At 54.0% G+C, this 21,113-nt stretch overlaps 3 protein-coding genes across 3 annotated transcripts in view; all 3 read left to right on the top strand.

Moving 5' to 3' along the window:
- Positions 1-366: 366 nt before the first annotated feature.
- Positions 367-21,113, top strand: part of LOC134424629 (protocadherin alpha-C1-like) — a 209,378-nt gene continuing 188,631 nt past the window's right edge. The window contains exon 1 of the mRNA XM_063168514.1: positions 367-2,880. Coding sequence (XP_063024584.1) covers positions 367-2,880 — 2,514 coding nt within the window. The remainder of the gene's footprint in view (positions 2,881-21,113) is intronic.
- On the top strand, positions 8,765-12,015 carry LOC134424988 (protocadherin alpha-8-like). The gene is made up of 2 exons (XM_063169199.1): positions 8,765-11,312; positions 11,996-12,015. Exons 1-2 carry the CDS (start codon positions 8,765-8,767, stop codon positions 12,013-12,015), a joined length of 2,568 nt encoding a protein of 855 aa, XP_063025269.1.
- LOC134424545 (protocadherin alpha-6-like) lies at positions 16,588-19,554 on the top strand. Its single transcript, XM_063168350.1, has one exon. The coding sequence runs from the start codon at positions 16,588-16,590 to the stop codon at positions 19,351-19,353; it is 2,766 nt and encodes a 921-aa protein (XP_063024420.1). The 3' UTR covers positions 19,354-19,554.

Below are 21,113 nucleotides of genomic sequence, written 5' to 3'. Positions count from 1 at the left end.
AGGAAGGAAGAAAAGGCAAGAACGAAAGAAGAAGAAGGAAAGACAAAAGAGACAAAGAAAGGGAGAAAGAAATTCTACAACGGCAGGAAGAAACAGCACAGGAGACAGCCATGACGGAGCGGAGGCACAGGCGCTGTCGCGGAGCGTGTGAGGCGGCGGAGCAGCGCACGGTGTCGCTGCAGGCTCAGGAACGGGTCCGCGAGGGCGGCTCCGCCCCGGTGCGGCGGAGAGCCCGGCTGTGAGCGCGGGGGGGCGGCTCGGGCCGGGCAGCAGAGCCGGTGCGTGCGTGCGGCGGCGCGGAGCCGTGCGGGGCCCGGGCCGGGGCCGGCAGGCAGAGCGGCGGCGGCGGGCAGAGCGGCAGGAAGGATGGTCGAGCATTGTTGTTTGGCGGTGGTGCGGGTGCTGGTGCTGCAGGCGGCCTGGGCGCTGTCGGGCGGGCAGGTGCGCTACTCGGTGCCGGAGGAAGCCAAGGCCGGCACGGTGGTGGGCCGTCTGGCGCAGGACCTGGGCCTGGAGGCGGGCGAGGCGGAGGCGCGGCGGCTGCGGCTGGTGGCGCCGGGCCGGCGGGCGAGCGTGGAGGTGAGCGGGGCGAGCGGCGCGCTGCTGGTGAGCTCGCGGCTGGACCGGGAGGAGCTGTGCGGCAAGAGCGCGCCGTGCGCGCTGCGCCTGGAGGTGCTGCTGGAGCGGCCGCTGCGCGTCTTCCATGTGCAGCTGGAGGTCACCGACATCAACGACAATGCCCCCGTCTTCCCCGCCGCTCGCAGAAACCTCAGCATCGCGGAATCATCTGTGCCGGGGTCTCGTTTCCCGCTGGAGGGCGCGTCGGATGCGGATATCGGAGCAAATGCGCAGCTCACCTACACACTCAGCCCAAGCGAGCATTTTAGCTTGGAAGTGAAATCCAAAGACGAAAATAAAATCTCCGTATTCCTCGTCTTAACGAAATCTCTGGACCGCGAGACGATTCCCGTGCATCGGTTGGTGCTGACAGCAACTGATGGGGGCCGGCCGTCTCTGACAGGGACAATGGACCTGGTGATCTCGGTGCTCGATGCAAATGACAATGCGCCCCAGTTCAACCAGTCCGTGTATAAAGTGCAGGTACCGGAAAATACGACCCCTGGAACTGTGTTTTTCCAACTAACAGCGACAGACAATGATGAGGGAATTAATCAAGAAATATATTATTCTTTTAGCAACACGGTTTCTGCCAAAATTCAGGACCTTTTCAAAATCGACGAAAAGTCCGGGGAAATACGGACAGCCGGTGAACTGGATTTCGAAGAAAGTCAGTCATATGACCTTGAGATCGAAGCGAGAGATAAAGGGACACCCCCGCTATCGGGTCACTGCAGCGTGGAAGTGAAGGTTTTAGACAAGAACGACAACGCTCCGGAGGTGTGGGTGACGTCGCTGTCGGTGCCGGTGCCCGAGGACGCGTCGTTGGGGACGGTGGTGGCCCTGCTGAGCGTGTCGGACCGGGACTCGGGCGAGAACGGTCGCGTGCGGTGCTGGGTGTGGCCGGCGTCGCCGTTCGGTCTGGAGGCGACGTTCGCGGGCTCGTACTCGCTGGTGCTGCGCGAGGCGCTGGACCGGGAGCGGGTGTCGGAGTACGAGGTGGAGGTGCGTGCGGAGGACGGCGGGGCGCCGGCGCTGCGCGCCAGCCGCGGGCTGCGGGTGCCGGTGTCGGACGTGAACGACAACGCGCCCTTGTTCGCGCAGGCCGTGTACACGGTGCTGGCGCGGGAGAACAACGCGGCGGGCGCGGAGCTGGCGCGGCTGTGGGCGCGGGACCCGGACGAGGCGGCCAACGGGCGCGTCAGCTACTCGGTGTGGGACGGCGGCGTGGGCGTGGGCGTGGGCGGCGGCGGCGCCGCGGGGTCCTCGTCGGGCGTTGGGTGGCGTCCGGCGTCGAGCTACGTGTCGGTGGACGCGGAGAGCGGGCGTCTGTGGGCGCTGCAGCCCTTGGACTACGAGGAGCTGCAGGTGCTGCAGTTCGAGGTGCGCGCGGTGGACGCGGGGGAGCCGCCGCTGAGCGGCAACGCCACGGTGCAGCTGTTCGTGCTGGACGAGAACGACAACGCGCCGGCGCTGCTGCCGCCCGCGGGCTCGGCAGCGGAGGCGGGCGGCGTGGCGGCGGCGGAGGCGGCTTTGGCGCTGGCGGGGGCGGGCTCGGAGTCGGGCACGCTGTGGGCGTGGGCGGCGTGGGGGGCGCCGGCGGGGCAGGTGGTGGCCAAGATCCGCGCCGTGGACGCCGACTCGGGCTACAACGCGTGGCTGCGCTACGAGCTGTGGGAGCCGCGGGGCAAGGGCCCGTTCCGCGTGGGGCTCTACAGCGGCGAGGTGAGCACGGCGCGGGCGCTGGACGAGGCGGACGGGCCTCGCCAGAGGCTGCTGATCGTCGTGCGCGACCACGGCGAGCCGGCGCGCTCGGCCACGGCCACGCTCAGCGTGTCGCTGCTCGAGGCCGCCGAGGCGGCGCTGGCCGCGGGATCCTCGTCGTCGTCGTCGTTGTCGGCGGTGTCGCGCTCGGCGGCGGGCGTGGAGCTCGGGGCCGGGGCGGCGAGCGCGGCCACCAACGTGTGGCTGGTGGTGGCCATCTGCGCCGTGTCCAGCCTCTTCCTGCTGGCCGTGGTGCTGTACGGGGCGTCGCGCTGGGCGCCGCGGGCGGCCGTGCTCTCGGCGCCCGGGCCCACGACGCTCGTGTGCGCCAGCGAAGTGGGCAGCTGGTCCTACTCGCAGCGCCACAGCCGCAGCCTGTGCGTGGCGGACGGCGCTGCCAAGAGCGACCTCATGGTTTTCAGTCCCAACTTCCCTCCGCCGCCGCCCGCTCCTGCAGCCAAGGACGCGCAGCCGGAGTCCTCCGCTCTCCTCGACACGGTCAGTGCCACTGCTTTCATTCCCCTGTCTGCTCCTTTTTATCCGCCCTAATGAGACGCTGCTATTTGAAGCCGGGCTCCGTTCTCACGGCTTGCGGATCTGGGGTAGCTAGCGGGTCCTTAAGAATGCCAATCGCACGTTTACATCTGTCACCGCGACCTTGTTGTAGCCTCCCGCTCTTTCTTAGGGGGTCTAGAATATAATTAAGGCAGCCTTCGCGAGGAGTTACTGTAGGCAAGTGAGGTTTGGTCCCCTAAGTGTGAGTTTTTCTGCTCTAGAATTAAATTACTTTTCTGTGCGACAAGGGGTGCTCGGCGATAAGAAATTTGCAGACAGCAAGGGGGTTGTTTTTCTCATGTGTAGCATTTCCACCCTATTTGCATGAAGGAGTTCAAGACAGACAGGCTTTGTTGGTGAGAGACTCGCAGGTTCTGTGTAGCACCTCCTTGCTTTTGCTGACTTTTGATCATGCTGGTATTCTTGGTTGGTTGGTTTTTTTTTGTTTTTTTTTTTTGTTTGTTTGTTTGTTTTTTCATTTGAAAACTGGCATCTTCCCCTTTAGTTATGGTCATGTGAAGGTGTGATCCAAGGTGAAAAATGGGTATTCGTAGGCAAAAGTTTTCTATTATTTTTCTACTATGAGACTCATTTAGAAAATAGGGTAGTTGTGGCAATAGATTTCCTATGATCTTTTAGTAAGTATCGTGTTGCTCTGGTTATTTTAGTATAAAGCGTTCAGGGAGAAGAGTGTGACCCGAGGTATGTGTTTAAAGAAAAATTTATTTGTTGTTTTTCTGCTCTGCATGTTCTGAGGATTTGCATTTCTGACAAGAAATGTAGTGTCAAGTACATTGTCCTTTTTTTGATGTCCTCAAAATTTACATGAAATGTCAATGATCAAGACTTAAAAGAACTTTAACTGTGGAAATCTTCACTTCTGTAATGAACAAATAAACAAATAGCCCTCAAAATCCAAGGATCACCTTTCCCCACCAATTCTCAAATAACATTCTCCTACACAGGCAATACCATCTATTATAGTAGTGTCCTTGCCACAGTTTTTGTTCTTCTTTGGAGCACAAAATCAAAGCCATTGCTGTTTAGAGGTTTCTACATCACCTCTGAAAATAATATTCCTGTAGAAAAGCATTACAAAACATGAGGTGTCAGCAGCAGAGCATCTCTTATTCACTGTGTTGATGATACCGTCCCTGGATTTTTACCGTGTGTCATTGCTGGGAAGCATAAGCCATTGTCATGTTGAACCAGTGGTAGGAAAGGAAACTGTGGTCTGTTGTATATAGCAGGGCCTGGCACTTTTTTGATGGGAAGGATGACCATGTGCAGCAGAAAGACTGGTGTGGGGAAGTGAAAATTCTTGGGGAGACAATGGATCGTGTAATAAAATATAATGAGGTTATATATCTGTCTTTAGAACGGGTCTCAGAGTGAAGAATTTGTACAGGAAAGCTGAGACAGGATGGGAACAGAAGAGTGTTCTTGTTGAGGATGCTTTCCTGCTTCCTAAGGGTCTGGAGTGGGAGGCCCTCCTGGTAAAGAGATGAGTGTGTTATACTGAAACTCCCACAATGTCCCTTGCAGTTAGGAATCTCTCCACCAGGGACTGTCTCTGCTGCTGCTGCCTGCCTGGTGTACGCCATGTGTTGGTAAATGTGGGGATCCTTAAAATCAGAGGGCCTTTTGGCAAAGCTGCAAAAGGCAGGCCTCAGAGACAGCAGAACTGGGATTAGAGCTAAGCAGTAGCCATGAGATTTGTCAGCAGAAAAATTATATAAGTAGAAAAGTAAGGACAAATAGAACAATGTTCTGTGTATTAACACTTGTCTAGAATAACTCCCTAAGCTGTAGAAAAGTATATCTAGGGAGATATTAGGAAGTTCTAAGATTAGAATGGAGCTCTGTGCATTGTGTTTAAGGGTTACAAGCAGGTATTGTATTTGCAATAAGCAAGCAGTGTTTAACTGAAGGAACATGTGCTTATAGTGGTTGGATGGAACTACTGTCAATATGCTTTTGCTTTGTGTGATTGGTCAAAAAACTTCAAAAGTAAGTTGTAACGTTAAGTTCTTTGTCTGCTGCCGGAGATGTGAGCTGCTGGCATTGTCATAACCATGTAAATAGAGTGATGCTGGAAAATCAAACAGCTTGAGATTTGTTCCCCAGCAGTCCCATCCTGTTTGTGATTTGTACAGAGACCCTTGGGCAGTGATAGTAAGAGCTGGTGAGATGGAGAGTGCTGAATGTTGTGTGATGAAACAGCTTTTTCAGGTTCAAGCTTTCAAGGTATTGTGGGAGGGGAACACTTCAACTTGCTATCCTTGTGTAAGGCTCTAGAGCTGTAGATTTCCCATGATGATTCCTTGCTCTTCCTCAAGTGGGATTTACAAGGATTTATTTTATTACATGTGGTTGTAATCTTTATGTGCTCAACTTCCTTTACTTGTGCACTACACAAGTGGCCTCAGTAGAGATGGTGTGTCCTGATGTCTCATGTGGATCATTCTGATATCTGCAAGAACACCCCAAAACCTGCATGATTAGCCCAGTCCATGTGGTGCAAGCTGTCCCTCATGGCTGACCCTGTGAGTGTTCTTGTGCTTTGGCTCTTGCTGTGTTCTCTTGGAGAAATAAATCTGTGTCGACCGGGATAAGAGCAGGCGCAGCTCTGATCACAGAATTTTTATGAACTCTAAAATGCAGCTCTGTGGTGTTTCTACCCAAGGTTACTGAAAAGGAACAAAGCATTTGTGGTGAAGATCATGTAGCTGGAAAGAGTTTTTAGACATTCTGTACATCTTTTGCGGTGATCATGAAGGAAGATGAGGAAGTACAAGGGCCTGGATCACATTCAGAGTGGGGTTTATAGACAGGGCATGTCTCTGGGGTTGAGCAATGTTTGATATCTTGGCAGGGATCCTGCGTGTGGCTCTAAATAAGGCGCGGGCTTATGTGATGAGGAGGGTGAATTTGAGTGGGAAGGAGTGTTGCCCCAGGGAAAGGCAGATGCTGAGTAGAACACGGCCTGCAGCATTGAGGAGGAACTGGAGAATGTCTGGTTAGCTGTGGAGATCCCATTTCCTCTGCCTTGTGATAGAAGATGCCAATAGAAATCCTTATGAAAATACGCACCACATAGTGCTGCTCTTCTGGGATCCTCTCAGGACCTCCAGCAGATCTCTGTATTCTTGGTTAATGTTGTTCCCTGTGATATTACAGCTTATGAAGTGACTGGCCATCCATGCCTTTAATCACTTGTCTTTAATGTGCAATTTTCTTGATAAAAGAGAAGACTTTTTGAAATTTGTGTCATTCTGCCAGGCTTTTTTGGGACATGGCATCAGTCATCTCCCTGGTCTTGGTCTTCTAGCTGGCACTAAGGTAAAACAAGTACTCCTGGTCCTGGAGTTTCTTTTTCTGAATAATCAATCAGTGATGCTACAGGTGAGTTACTCCTAGAAGAAGAGGCTGTGTGTGAGAGACAGGTGTACTTTGGTTCCTGTGATGCCTTAAATTTTAGCTTTACTGATATACTTTCCGTATTTTCTGGATTCTGTACTGCATTAGTATATAACTCTGAACTTCATGTGAAGTGTTAGCAAGTCCTCCTCACAGTTCAGTCAGACAAAACAATCCTTTTCCAGCCCCAGAACCAAGGACACTGTTGCAGGATCCGGCCTAGGAAGTGCAAACGATAGTGAATTGAGGAGAGCAATCTGGGAGGATGGGACTGCATGACCTGGAGCTGTAATTGGACAATTAACGCCAATATTTAAATGGACCAAACATTATAAAAGTGTGAGAACTTGTGACTGATTATTCATCTTGGGTGTAGCCTTGGCCAGGCTCTTGCACTGCCCAAGGTGCATCCTTTGAAGGCCTTTTAATAAGTCCCTACTTTATTTCTTTAGCACTGTCTAACCTCTGTTCTATGCAGCCTCTCAATGCATCACTTGTTCAGCTGTGGTATCTTCACATTGGATCAACTAAATATTGCCTGAATTGAAATTCCTGTAGGTCTGGAGCATGTTTTGTCCACTCACTTAATTGTCCTGCTTCCTGGCACAGGGTGAGAAGAGGGAAGGAAAGGCAGATGGAGAAGTGACCTTAATGCTTTTCTAGGGGTAGATGTGCTGGGCATGCAGAGGATGCTTTCAGTGACAATGCCGTGGTGAATTTTGTAGTAGCTCTGCAGGTGAAAAATGAGTCAGGCAGAATTGTTCTCCATCGAGCTAAATGACGGATGTAGTGTCATCGTGAGTTTTTTTTTGCAGTGGTCTTGGAGGATTATCATGCTGGACTCTGATGGGTTTGATTTCGTAGATGAGAGACTCTCTTAGTAACTTGGACTCTGGAGCCTTTTTTGTATTATATGTCTGAATGGGTGGAATGTTCTCTGATGTAACAAAGCTGTTCTCTACTATGTGATTGCTTTGTTGATTTATTTCTTGGGTCCTTGAGATGACTGAAGCCTGCAAACGTGGACTGGATCGTGAAGGGAGAGGAAGCTGCAGGTGCTTGGTATGGGAGGAAAGCAAGAAGGCTATTCCCTGTCATGAGGAATGAGAGGTGGGAGTGCCCTGTTCCTAAAGCCTGTTGGTGCTTCATGGTGTGATGGTGTAGCTATTTTTAAAACATTTCCTTAAGGGGAAAATACACAATAGAAGATTCAAGGATGGCTGCAACAGAAAAGGTGAGACAAAGAAAAAGCAAAGAAGAGAAAGATAAAACGGGAGATGAAAAATGACAAAGAAGAAGTGGACAAAAGAAGCAATGGAAGGAATCGTTGCAAGGAAGAAGAACGAGAACATTATTCAAAGGACGTGTTCATTGCTCGTATTATTATATATACATTTGGAAAGAATATTAGTAAAGGAAATGGAAGCACATAAGAGATAAAGAAAGAAAATAAGAAGGAGGTAGTAAAAATATTACAATTAAGAGCATGAAGAAGACATGGGGAAAGAGAACCAGAAAATAGAAGGGAAAGAGACAAAAAAGAAGAGAAAGATTAGCAGAAGAAAATGAAGGAGACAAAGATATATGAAGGATGGCGACTGTACAAGAAAAAATTGGGACAGAAAGGGAGCAAGCAAGTAACAAAGAAAGAAGAGAATCAAAACAAAAAGAAGGAATTTAAAGGACCTGATCTGCAGGCACCAACCTTATGTTTCCACGCTGAGCAGAGCTGGTCCGGAACAGCCATTCTTTGCCTGGAGCACCGCGCCCCGGCGCTGATATAGCATAATTAGCGCTAATAAGCTCCAACGTCAATGGTCTCAAGCGCGGTGCAGGAGGCAACGGGCCATTCGCCGTCGGGGGTGAAGAAGAGGAGAGAAAGAAAGGAAGGCTAAATGGCATAAAGATTAGGGCAGGGCAATAAAGCAAAAGGACAATGTGGAGAGGAAACAATGGCAAATAACAGGAAAAATAAAAAGCAAAAAGTAAGAAAGTGAAGTGAAAGGCAAACCTATGAAAACCAGAGTAATAACGGGTGGTAGAAAGGAAGAAGAATAGAGAAGGAAGTTAATCTAGGCAAGCAAGCGATAAAGAAAAGGAAATAAGAAAAAGAAGAGGAGCACAGAGGAAGGGACGGCAGCGGGGATAGCCATGACCGAGCGGAGGCAAGGGAGCAGTCGCGGAGCGTGTGAGGCGGCGGAGCAGCGCACGGTGTCGCTGCAGGCTCAGGAACGGGTCCGTGTGGGCGGCTCCGCCCCGGTGCGGCGGAGAGCCCGGCTGTGAGCGCGGGGGGGCGGCTCGGGCCGGGCAGCAGAGCCGGTGCGTGCGGGCGGCGGCGGGGAGCCGTGCAGGGCCCGGGCCGGGGCCGGCAGCCAGAGCGGCGGCGGCGGGCAGAGCGGCAGGAAGGATGGGCGAGCGTTGTTGTGCGGCAGTGGTGCGGGTGCTGGTGCTGCAGGCGGCCTGGGCGCTGTCGGGCGGGCAGGTGCGCTACTCGGTGCCGGAGGAAGCCAAGGCCGGCACGGTGGTGGGCCGTCTGGCGCAGGACCTGGGCCTGGAGGCGGGCGAGGCGGAGGCGCGGCGGCTGCGGCTGGTGGCGCCGGGCCGGCGGGCGAGCGTGGAGGTGAGCGGGGCGAGCGGCGCGCTGCTGGTGAGCTCGCGGCTGGACCGGGAGGAGCTGTGCGGCAAGAGCGCGCCGTGCGCGCTGCGCCTGGAGGTGCTGCTGGAGCGGCCGCTGCGCGTCTTCCATGTGCAGCTGGAGGTCACCGACATCAACGACAATGCTCCCGTCTTCCCCGCCACCCGGAAAAACCTCAGTTTATCGGAGAATTCCCCTCCTGGGTTTCGTTTCCCGCTGGAGGGCGCGTCGGATGCGGATATCGGAGCGAACGCGCAGCTCACCTACACACTTAGCCCCAGCGAGCATTTCTCTCTGGATTTACAAAAATCGAATGATGGAAATATTGAACCCGAACTCGTTTTAACGAAATCTCTGGACCGCGAGACGATTCCCGTGCACCGGTTGGTGCTGACGGCGACAGACGGGGGCCGGCCGTCTCTGACGGGGACAATGGAGCTGGTGATCTACGTGCTGGACACGAACGACAACGCACCCCAGTTCAACCAGTCTGTGTATAAAGTGCAGCTGCTAGAGAGCGCTGAGGTGGGGACGCTGGTGACGAGGGTGAAGGCCACGGATGCAGACGAAGGAATTAACAGTGAGGTGACATATACCGTGACGAACTTTATTCCCCCAAGTGGAAAAGAGGTGATTTCCATCAATCCGAACACTGGGGAAATTCACCTCACAGGCAGTCTAGACTTCGAGGAAGTCAAGGTATTCAATTTTCGTATTGAAGCGAGAGATAAGGGAACACCCCCGCTGTCGGGTCACTGCAAGGTAGTGCTGGAGGTGTTGGACGTGAACGACAACGCGCCGGAGTTGTGGGTGACGTCGCTGTCGGTGCCGGTGCCCGAGGACGCGTCGTTGGGGACGGTGGTGGCCCTGCTGAGCGTGTCGGACCGGGACTCGGGCGAGAACGGTCGCGTGCGGTGCTGGGTGTGGCCGGCGTCGCCGTTCGGTCTGGAGGCGACGTTCGCGGGCTCGTACTCGCTGGTGCTGCGCGAGGCGCTGGACCGGGAGCGGGTGTCGGAGTACGAGGTGGAGGTGCGTGCGGAGGACGGCGGGGCGCCGGCGCTGCGCGCCAGCCGCGGGCTGCGGGTGCCGGTGTCGGACGTGAACGACAACGCGCCCTCGTTCGCGCAGGCCGTGTACACGGTGCTGGCGCGGGAGAACAACGCGGCGGGCGCGGAGCTGGCGCGGCTGTGGGCGCGGGACCCGGACGAGGCGGCCAACGGGCGCGTCAGCTACTCGGTGTGGGACGGCGGCGTGGGCGTGGGCGTGGGCGGCGGCGGCGCCGCGGGGTCCTCGTCGGGCGTTGGGTGGCGTCCGGCGTCGAGCTACGTGTCGGTGGACGCGGAGAGCGGGCGTCTGTGGGCGCTGCAGCCCTTGGACTACGAGGAGCTGCAGGTGCTGCAGTTCGAGGTGCGCGCGGTGGACGCGGGGGAGCCGCCGCTGAGCGGCAACGCCACGGTGCAGCTGTTCGTGCTGGACGAGAACGACAACGCGCCGGCGCTGCTGCCGCCCGCGGGCTCTGCAGCGGAGGCGGGCGGCGAGGCGGCGGCGGAGGCGGCTTTGGCGCTGGCGGGGGCGGGCTCGGAGTCGGGCACGCTGTGGGCGTGGGCGGCGTGGGGGGCGCCGGCGGGGCAGGTGGTGGCCAAGATCCGCGCCGTGGACGCCGACTCGGGCTACAACGCGTGGCTGCGCTACGAGCTGTGGGAGCCGCGGGGCAAGGGCCCGTTCCGCGTGGGGCTCTACAGCGGCGAGGTGAGCACGGCGCGGGCGCTGGACGAGGCGGACGGGCCTCGCCAGAGGCTGCTGATCGTCGTGCGCGACCACGGCGAGCCGGCGCGCTCGGCCACGGCCACGATCAGCGTATCTCTGCTCGAGGCCGCCGAGGCGGCGCTGGCCGCGGGATCCTCGTCGTCGTCGTCGTTGTCGGCGGTGTCGCGCTCGGCGGCGGGCGTGGAGCTCGGGACCGGGGCGGCGAGCGCGGCCACCAACGTGTGGCTGGTGGTGGCCATCTGCGCCGTGTCCAGCCTCTTCCTGCTGGCCGTGGTGCTGTACGGGGCGTCGCGCTGGGCGCCGCGGGCGGCCGTGCTCACGGGGCCCGGGCCCACGACGCTCGTGTGCGCCAGCGAAGTGGGCAGCTGGTCCTACTCGCAGCGCCACAGCCGCAGCCTGTGCGTGGCGGACGGCGCTGCCAAGAGCGACCTCATGGTTTTCAGTCCCAACTTCCCTCCGCCGCCGCCCGCTCCTGCAGCCAAGGACGCGCAGCCGGAGCCCTCCGCTCTCCTCGACACGGTCAGTGCCAATACCTTGCCCTCGTCTCTCTCCTGTACCCAACACTTCTGTCCCTCCAGGTGTGCAGGCTTTGCCGGAATCCGGGCTCCGTTCCCACGGACTGAGAGCGATGAGTGCTTGACGGGTTCTTCACGAGTGCTTAAGGATAGCAATGGCACACTTGCATCTGCCCTTTGGGGGAATATAGAATTATCGCCGCAGCCTGGTGCAGTTATGGTCCCCAGCTGCAGTTTGCTGCTCTGTGTGTCAATTGTTCTGTCCTAGAATGAATTCCCTGCCTATTGCAATGAGAAGTGCCATTGGTGTCAGGTTTGGAAACTGTCTTGCCTGGTTCTGTTTAGGGTTTCCACCCGAGTTTGCTGATGGAGTGCAAGATAGGCAGGCTGTGGTTCTGACAGTCCTCCCAGCACTACACGCCGTCTTATTGTCTTTGTTGACTGATACCCCGCCTGTTTTATTCTGAATTGTTACTGAAACCTCTTTTCATTCATTTCCCTCTGCAAGACATGTGATGCAGTGTGGCTATTTGAGTGCCATGGAAAAATCGTATCTAGTCGGTTCCTCCACTAGAATCATTAAGGAAATAATAAAGGCAGTATAGAGTTTATCCCTGTTGTGGTGGGGTTGTTTTTTGTTTTTTTTTTTTTTTTGTTTGTTTGTTTGGTTGGTTGGGTTTTTTTTTTTTATTTTTTTGCGATATCTTCTTGCTTTTCTTAGTAACATATGGGTTCGGGTAGCCCAATGTGACCAAAGGTAAATGTGGCAAAGGTAAAATTTGTTTTTCTTCCTGCTGCCTGGTCCCTACGCTGTGGATTTATGTTTCCATTCAGAGAATGGTCATGGAACACCCTGGCTAGTTTTGCCCTTTCCAAATTTGTATCGACAGTGACATTATTTCAAAAACCATGGGGCAGTGTTCCTCTCTGCAACTAGAAAGAAATATTAACCCCCAAGCCCCAGCTTTCCCTACCAAATCTCAAATAACATTCCTGTAAATGGTCAGATTTGAATGTTACACTCATATGCTCCCCAGCATTTTGGTTTCCCTCTCAGAGCATGACATCCGTGCCATTCCCATTAAGAGATTTCTTGACATCACCTTTGAAAAGATTATTGTTACCAGGTCATGCTTTCTTCTGAGATAGTTACAGCATTGCAGAACACAATGGGTCAGCTGCAGAAAGTGTGCTGTACATGTACATGATACCTTGTACATGATACTGCCTGTCAGTGTTTTGTGGTGCTGTTGTTGCTGAGAAGGATAAGTAAACTTGAAATGGGCCTTGAAGTGTGGAGTGAATCTGTGGCCTGTGGTACTGGGTAGGGCCTGACAATTTCCTGGTGTGAGGGGTGACCTTGAGCAGTGGGAAGATCTGTCTGTGGGAACTGGAATTCCATGCGCCATGACATAAGACAGGAAATGGAGTTGATGTGTTTGTCTTGAGAATGCATGTCCCAGGATACCTAGAGGAATGAAGTAGGATGAACAGAATGTTCTTTCACAGGATGATTTTCAGGGTCCAAAGTGTCTTCATGTGCAGGCTTTATGGATCTTCAGATAGTTACATGGTTTTGAAATGCCAAAAATACACTTTGACCTTATGAATATCTTCTACCTGAGAGAGTCCCTTGTGCTACTGAGTGATTACCATAGCAGATGTGTAAGAGGAGATGCCATGCAGAATGCTGAATGTTGTCTGATGAACCTTTGCCTGCTTATTTTGAGAAAGGAGTTGTGGGAGGATAGAGTTTCAGCCTGCTGTACTGGGCATCCATAGTCACTTCCACCTTCATAGACTTTGCAATAATGGTTCCTTGCTTCTCCTCGGATGGGATCAGTAAACAGGCGTGTTGAGAAAATGGGGGTAATCTCTGTGTGCTTGTTTCCCCTGATTGTGCACTTGCACTATTACCCTGGGTAGCAGTGCCATGCTCCCTTGATACAGTTAACTCTGAAATGTGTACATATACATCAAACCTCCAGAGCAGCCCAGGCCTAGTGTTATATCATAGAACTATTATCCACATTTCTATGGGGATATCCACACAGTCGATATCGTGACTGCACTTGCACTTTAGCATTTGATGTAGCACTTCCACGTCTAAAGTCTGTGTGGACTGGGATCACAGCTGTGACACCACTAATCACAGGATTTTTATGAACTCTAGTATGGAGCTCCATGTTGTTTCCCCTTGAGATGGCTGAAAAGCAGAAAGCATATTCATAGTGAGATTCACACAGGTGGGAAGAGCCTGCCAAATCCTGTGTGAGTTTGCACCATTTCATAACTTCTTTGTGCCATGTAGGAGGGGAGCTGAAGGCCTGGTTTATGCTCCAAATGAGTTTGAAGTGCTGGTCTGTCACAGTGGCACTGTGTCTGCGTACTGTGGCAGTCCTGTAAGTGGCATGCAGAAGAGAAGTGGCATGCATCAAGAGAAGGGTGACTTTGAGTGGGGAAGTTTCTTCCCTGAGGAAATGAGGACATTGTGTTGAACATGGACTGTATTATTGGGGAAGAACTGGAGAATATCTGTTTAGCTGTGGACAGGCAATTTCCAGGGGCAAGTGATAGAATATGCAAGCAGACTACCTTAAAAACAAGGCCTGGAATACACAGGGATGCTGGTCTGGGATCCTCTCAGAAGTCCTGCATATCCCCATTCCTTGGTACTCTCCATGCTTTTCCTGCCAGATGTCAGACACATGTCATATACAACTTGGATCACTTGCTTTTGATGGGAAGTGGTCTTCGTGAAATAGAAGCTTCATCACATTTTGATCATGTTTGGCCAGACTTCTCTGAACTTCTCCTTGGTAAACTCCCTGCTTAATTTTGCTAGGCAGTGGATGAAGTGCCCTTCAAGAAATTGGCAAAGCTTGTGTTTAAATATAGTGGAATGGGATCCTTTGTTTTTATTCTCTCCTCTTACCAAACTGCCCATTTCTCTGTTTTGCTTCTCTTCTATTGGCAATGTCTTGGTAACAGATGGTGAAATGTAGATTGATGAATTTTGGCAGGCCTTGGGTGGCAATTTGCAATCAGTGTAAGGGTTGCTTTTCCAGCATTCTGAGCTGAGGCTGAGACAACATCTTTATCTTTCCATTGCTCCTCCTGCTTCCCCTCTGCTCTGTCCAGTGATTTCAAGGATTTTGAAGAATGTGTGTTATTTTCCTCAATCCATGTTCCCCAGAATTCTCTAATAACACTGGGGTAAAAAACATTATTCCTCTTTTCCCCTTCCCTGCAAAAGTTTCCATTCCGAAGAAGCAACCAGTGATGCTGCAGGTAAGTCCCTTCTAGCTAAAAAAGATGAGCGTGTGAGACAGTTGTACTTCTGTTCCTGCTGAGTCTGAGAACCTTCATATTGGGTTGACCAAAGGCTGCCTGGATTGGGAGTTGGGCTTGTTGATCCTTATGTGTCCCTTCTTATTTGAGGTATCCTATGACTGGGCCAGCAAAGCACCACTGCTTATTCTGTTCCATCTGCTTCCCGGCGCAGTGTGAATTAGCGACAGCAGTGATGGATGGAGGGGAGACCCTCATGTGTTTTTCAGAGTGGATGTATTGGGAGCTGAGGGGATATTCTTGGGGGAAATGCCACGGTATTACCTTTGCAGCTTTGGCTGGGTGGAGTGTGCTGCAAAGTGAGAGAGATTCCATTGGGACTAATGCCCCTGGATAAGGTGCTGAGTTTTTCTGGCAGAGTATGTCAGCCTGGAAAGGAGAAGCAAGAGCTTGGCTTTCACCGTACATGTGATAAATAAGGCCAGAAATGTAGATCTCAGGAGCTGTGGTGTTCCCCTGCTTTCTCAGCCTTTGTGGCACATTGGTGTACTGTGCTCCAATGATGGTAAGCTCATATTTGGAAGAGTGTCCTGAGCTGATTTGGATCTTTGAGACCTTTTTGCACAGGCATTGAAGTAGCTGGGTCTTGGGCTTGTGTTTCAGAGTGTGGTGGATTCTCTTTGTTGAGAGGAAAGGAGCTGAGATTGTGGTCTTTTAGCTGGAGGAGAGATGAAGGCAGCCCTCTGTCTGTTTTGAATAGCCTGGAAACCAGGGCAGTTGTTCCTCTTCTGGACAGATGGAATATGGCGGGGAAGAGGAATGGGAGCTTGCTTTCATTCCGTGCTGCATGGTGAAAGTGATACAGTCGCATAGAAACATGTTGTGTAAGGAAACAAAGGAAAGGCAACGACGAAAAAAGAGAAGAGGCAGAACAAGGAAGAGAGGTGGAGAAGGAAGAGAAGGAGGAAGCAATGCAGGCAAGGAAAAGAAGCAGAAGACAACAAAAAAGCAATAGAAAGAAGGAAGAGTGAGAGATTGAGAAACTACAAAAGAGATCACGAGCATGTCACTGACACTATCATTGTATACAGGAAGGGAGAAGGGCAGGAAATGAGGACAGAAAGGAGGAAATAGAGGAGAGGAAAGAAAAAAGGTAGAAACGTGATAGAAATTTATAGCAAAAGGATGTAATGAAGAAAGGATAAAGAATACAATGAAGAATACAATGAAGAATACAAAGAAAAAAAACAAGAAAAGTAGCTAAAGAGCATGCACGGACTGTACCTATAAATGCAGAACGGAGCAGTTCCCTAATAGCCTCTCCCTTGGTTAGAGCATCTCCGGCGCTGATGGCTGGAATCCGGCTGGATGGTTGGCACAGCGGCGCCTGATATATGAGACCTGGCAGCAGAGTAAAGAGAAGAGAATGATGGAAATAGAACAGAAATGGAATAAAATGTAGGGAAGGAAGGGGGAGAAAAGTGAAAACAAAACGAAATACAGAAAAGAAGAAAAACAAAAGGCAAGGACGTATGATGTAATAAAGAGAGGAGAAAAAAAAGGAAAGGGAAAGAGAGGGAGACGATGAAAGACAGAGAACAGCGTCAAGAAATCAAAATGAAAAAATAAAAAGACGGAGGAAAGTAAGGTATATTTGCAAGGAAACGCCAACACAGGAAAAAAGAAAACAAAAAAAGAAAAAAAAACACACAAAAAGGAGAGAAGAAAACAGGAGAAGTGGATCAAAACACGGCAGGGGAGATGACCATCCGAGGCGGCGACACGGGTCGTATTGCGATGGGTGTGAGGCGGCGGAGCAGCGCACGGTGTCGCTGCAGGCTCAGGAACGGGTCCGTGTGGGCGGCTCCGCCCCGGTGCGGCGGAGAGCCCGGCTGTGAGCGCGGGGGGGCGGCTCGGGCCAGGCAGCAGAGCCGGTGCGTGCGGGCGGCGGCGGGGAGCCGTGCAGGGCCCGGGCCGGGGCCGGCAGGCAGATCGGCGGCGGCGGGCAGAGCGGCAGGAAGGATGGTCGAGCGTTGTTGTGCGGCGGTGGTGCGGGTGCTGGTGCTGCAGGCGGCCTGGGCGCTGTCGGGCGGGCAGGTGCGCTACTCGGTGCCGGAGGAAGCCAAGGCCGGCACGGTGGTGGGCCGTCTGGCGCAGGACCTGGGCCTGGAGGCGGGCGAGGCGGAGGCGCGGCGGCTGCGGCTGGTGGCGCCGGGCCGGCGGGCGAGCATGGAGGTGAGCGGGGCGAGCGGCGCGCTGCTGGTGAGCTCGCGGCTGGACCGGGAGGAGCTGTGCGGCAAGAGCGCGCCGTGCGCGCTGCGCCTGGAGGTGCTGCTGGAGCGGCCGCTGCGCGTCTTCCATGTGCAGCTGGAGGTCACCGACATCAACGACAATGCCCCCGTCTTCCCCGCTGCCTGGAAAAACCTCAGCATCGCGGAACTGTCTGTGCCGGGGTCTCGTTTCCCGCTGGAGGGCGCGTCGGATGCGGATATCGGAGCGAACGCGCAGCTCACCTACACACTCAGCCCCAGCGAGCATTTCTCTCTGGATTTGCAAAAAACCGATATGGACGGTGAGTCGTTATTCCTGGTGCTCAGGAAATCTCTGGACCGCGAGACGATTCCCGTGCACCGGCTGGTGCTGACGGCCACAGACGGTGGCCGGCCATCTCTGACGGGCACCATGGAGCTGGTGATCTCCGTGCTGGATGCAAACGACAATGCGCCCCAGTTCAACCAGTCGGTGTATAAAGTGCAGCTGCCGGAGAATGCAGAACACGGCACGTTAGTCATCAAACTAAATGCCACGGATTTAGATGAAGGTTCAAACAGTAATATCTCGTATTCTCTCGAGACTCTGTTTCCTCAGGATGGAAAAGGCGTTTTCGGAATCGACAGAAAAAGCGGAGAGATTCGTCTCAGGGCTAATTTAGATTTTGAGGAAGTTAGTCTGTACCGCCTGCAAGTGGATGCTACAGATCAAGGAAATCCTCCACTGTCGGGTCACTGCAAGTTGTTGCTGGAAGTGCTGGACGTGAACGACAACGCGCCGGAGGTGTGGGTGACGTCGCTGTCGGTGCCGGTGCCCGAGGACGCGTCGTTGGGGACGGTGGTGGCCCTGCTGAGCGTGTCGGACCGGGACTCGGGCGAGAACGGTCGCGTGCGGTGCTGGGTGTGGCCGGCGTCGCCGTTCGGTCTGGAGGCGACGTTCGCGGGCTCGTACTCGCTGGTGCTGCGCGAGGCGCTGGACCGGGAGCGGGTGTCGGAGTACGAGGTGGAGGTGCGTGCGGAGGACGGCGGGGCGCCGGCGCTGCGCGCCAGCCGCGGGCTGCGGGTGCCGGTGTCGGACGTGAACGACAACGCGCCCTCGTTCGCGCAGGCCGTGTACACGGTGCTGGCGCGGGAGAACAACGCGGCGGGCGCGGAGCTGGCGCGGCTGTGGGCGCGGGACCCGGACGAGGCAGCCAACGGGCGCGTCAGCTACTCGGTGTGGGACGGCGGCGTGGGTGTGGGCGGCGGCGGCGCCGCCGGGTCGTCGTCGGGCGTTGGGTGGCGTCCGGCGTCGAGCTACGTGTCGGTGGACGCGGAGAGCGGGCGTCTGTGGGCGCTGCAGCCCTTGGACTACGAGGAGCTGCAGGTGCTGCAGTTCGAGGTGCGCGCGGTGGACGCGGGGGAGCCGCCGCTGAGCGGCAACGCCACGGTGCAGCTGTTCGTGCTGGACGAGAACGACAACGCGCCGGCGCTGCTGCCGGCCGCGGGCTCTGCAGCGGAGGCGGGCGGCGTGGCGGCGGCGGAGGCGGCTTTGGCGCTGGCGGGGGCGGGCTCGGAGTCGGGCACGCTGTGGGCGTGGGCGGCGTGGGGGGCGCCGGCGGGGCAGGTGGTGGCCAAGATCCGCGCCGTGGACGCCGACTCGGGCTACAACGCGTGGCTGCGCTACGAGCTGTGGGAGCCGCGGGGCAAGGGCCCGTTCCGCGTGGGGCTCTACAGCGGCGAGGTGAGCACGGCGCGGGCGCTGGACGAGGCGGATGGGCCTCGCCAGAGGCTGCTGATCGTCGTGCGTGACCACGGCGAGCCGGCGCGCTCGGCCACGGCCACGCTCAGCGTGTCGCTGCTCGAGGCCGCCGAGGCGGCGCTGGCCGCGGGATCCTCGTCGTCGTCGTCGTTGGTGTCGCGCTCGGCGGCGGGCGTGGAGCTCGGGGCCGGGGCGGCGAGCGCGGCCACCAACGTGTGGCTGGTGGTGGCCATCTGCGCCGTGTCCAGCCTCTTCCTGCTGGCCGTGGTGCTGTACGGGGCGTCGCGCTGGGCGCCGCGGGCGGCCGTGCTCTCGGCGCCCGGGCCAACGACGCTCGTGTGCGCCAGCGAAGTGGGCAGCTGGTCCTACTCGCAGCGCCACAGCCGCAGCCTGTGCGTGGCGGATGGCGCTGCCAAGAGCGACCTCATGGTTTTCAGCCCCAACTTCCCTCCGCCGCCGCCCGCTCCTGCAGCAAAGGACGCGCAGCCGGAGCCCTCCGCTCTCCTCGACACGGTCAGTGGCAATAACTTTCTCTCTTCTCCCACCCGTACCAAACCCTTCTGTCCATCTAGGTTTGCAGGCTTTGCCGGAATCCGGGCTCCGTTCCCACGGCCTGAGACAGATGAGTGCTTGACGGGTTCTTCACGGGTGCTTAAGGATACCAATGGCTCATTTGCATCTGCCCTTTGGAGGAATATAGAATTATCGCCGCAGCCTGGTGCAGTTATGGTCCCCAGCTGCAATTTGCTGCTCTGTGTGTCAATTGTTCTGTCCTAGAATGAATTCCCTGCCTATTGCAATGAGAAGTGCCCTAGGGTGTCAGGTTTGGAAACTGTCTTGCCTGGTTCAGTTTGGGGTTTCCACCCGAGTTTGCTGATGGAGTTCAAGATAGGCAGGCTGTGGTTCTGACAGTCCTCCCAGCACTACACGCCGTCTTATTGTCTATGTTGACTGATACCCTTCCTGTTTTATTCTGAATTGTTACTGAAATCTCTTTTCATTAATTTCTCTCTGCAAGACATGTGATGCAGTGTGGTTATTTGAGTGCCATGGAAAAATCGTATCTAGTCGGTTCCTCCACTAGAATCATTAAGGAAATAATAAAGGCAGTATAGAGTTTATCCCTGTTGTGGTGGGTATTTTTCTTTTTGTTTGTTTGGTTTATTTTTTTGGTTTTTTTTGAGGTATCTTCTTGCTTTTCTTAGTAACATATGGGTTCGGGTAGCCCAATGTGACCAAAGGTAAATGTGGCAAAGGTAAAATTTGTTTCTCTTCCTGCTGCCTGGTCCCTACGTTGTGGATTTATGTTTCCATTCAGAGAATGGTCATGGAACACCCTGGCTAGTTTTGCCCTTTCCAAATTTGTATCAACAGTGACATTATTTCAAAAGCCTTGGGGCAATGTTCCTCTCTGCAACTAGAAAAAAATATTAACCCCCAAGCCCCAGCTTTCCCTACCAAATCTCAAATAACATTCCTGTAGATAGTCAGATTTGAATGTTACACTCATATGCTCCCCAGCATTTTGGTTTCCCTCTCAGAGCATGACATCCGTGCCATTCCCATTAAGAGATTTCTTGACATCACCTTTGAAAAGATTATTGTTACCAGGTCGTGCTTTATTCTGAGATAGTTACAGCATTGCAGAACACAATGGGTCAGCTGCAGAAAGTGTGCTGTACATGTACATGATACCTTGTACATGATACTGCCTGTCAGTGTTTTGTGGTGCTGTTGTTGCTGAGAAGGATAAGTAAACTTGAAATGGGCCTTGAAGTGTGGAGTGAATCTGTGGCCTGTGGTACTGGGTAGGGCCTGACAATTTCCTGGTGTGAGGGGTGACCTTGAGCAGTGGGAAGATCTGTCTGTGGGAACTGGAATTCCATGCGCCATGACATAAGACAGGAAATGGAGTTGATGTGTTTGTCTTGAGAATGCATGTCCCAGGATACCTAGAGGAATGAAGTAGGATGAACAGAATGTTCTTTCACAGGATGATTTTCAGGGTCCAAAGTGTCTTCATGTGCAGGCTTTATGGATCTTCAGATAGTTACATGGTTTTGAAATGCCAAAAATACACTTTGACCTTATGAATATCTTCTACCTGAGAGAGTCCCTTGTGCTACTGAGTGATTACCATAGCAGATGTGTAAGAGGAGATGCCATGCAGAATGCTGAATGTTGTCTGATGAACCTTTGCCTGCTTATTTTGAGAAAGGAGTTGTGGGAGGATAGAGTTTCAGCCTGCTGTACTGGGCATCCATAGTCACTTCCACCTTCATAGACTTTGCAATAATGGTTCCTTGCTTCTCCTCGGATGGGATCAGTAAACAGGCGTGTTGAGAAAATGGGGGTAATCTCTGTGTGCTTGTTTCCCCTGATTGTGCACTTGCACTATTACCCTGGGTAGCAGTGCCATGCTCCCTTGATACAGTTAACTCTGAAATGTGTACATATACATCAAACCTCCAGAGCAGCCCAGGCCTAGTGTTATATCATAGAACTATTATCCACATTTCTATGGGGATATCCACACA

Source organism: Melospiza melodia, chromosome 14 (assembly GCF_035770615.1).
Source record: "Melospiza melodia melodia isolate bMelMel2 chromosome 14, bMelMel2.pri, whole genome shotgun sequence".
Classification (NCBI taxonomy): Eukaryota; Metazoa; Chordata; class Aves; order Passeriformes; family Passerellidae; genus Melospiza; species Melospiza melodia.
The sequence above is the reverse complement of the archived record's forward strand: the minus strand, read 5'-3'. Positions and strand labels throughout refer to the sequence as shown.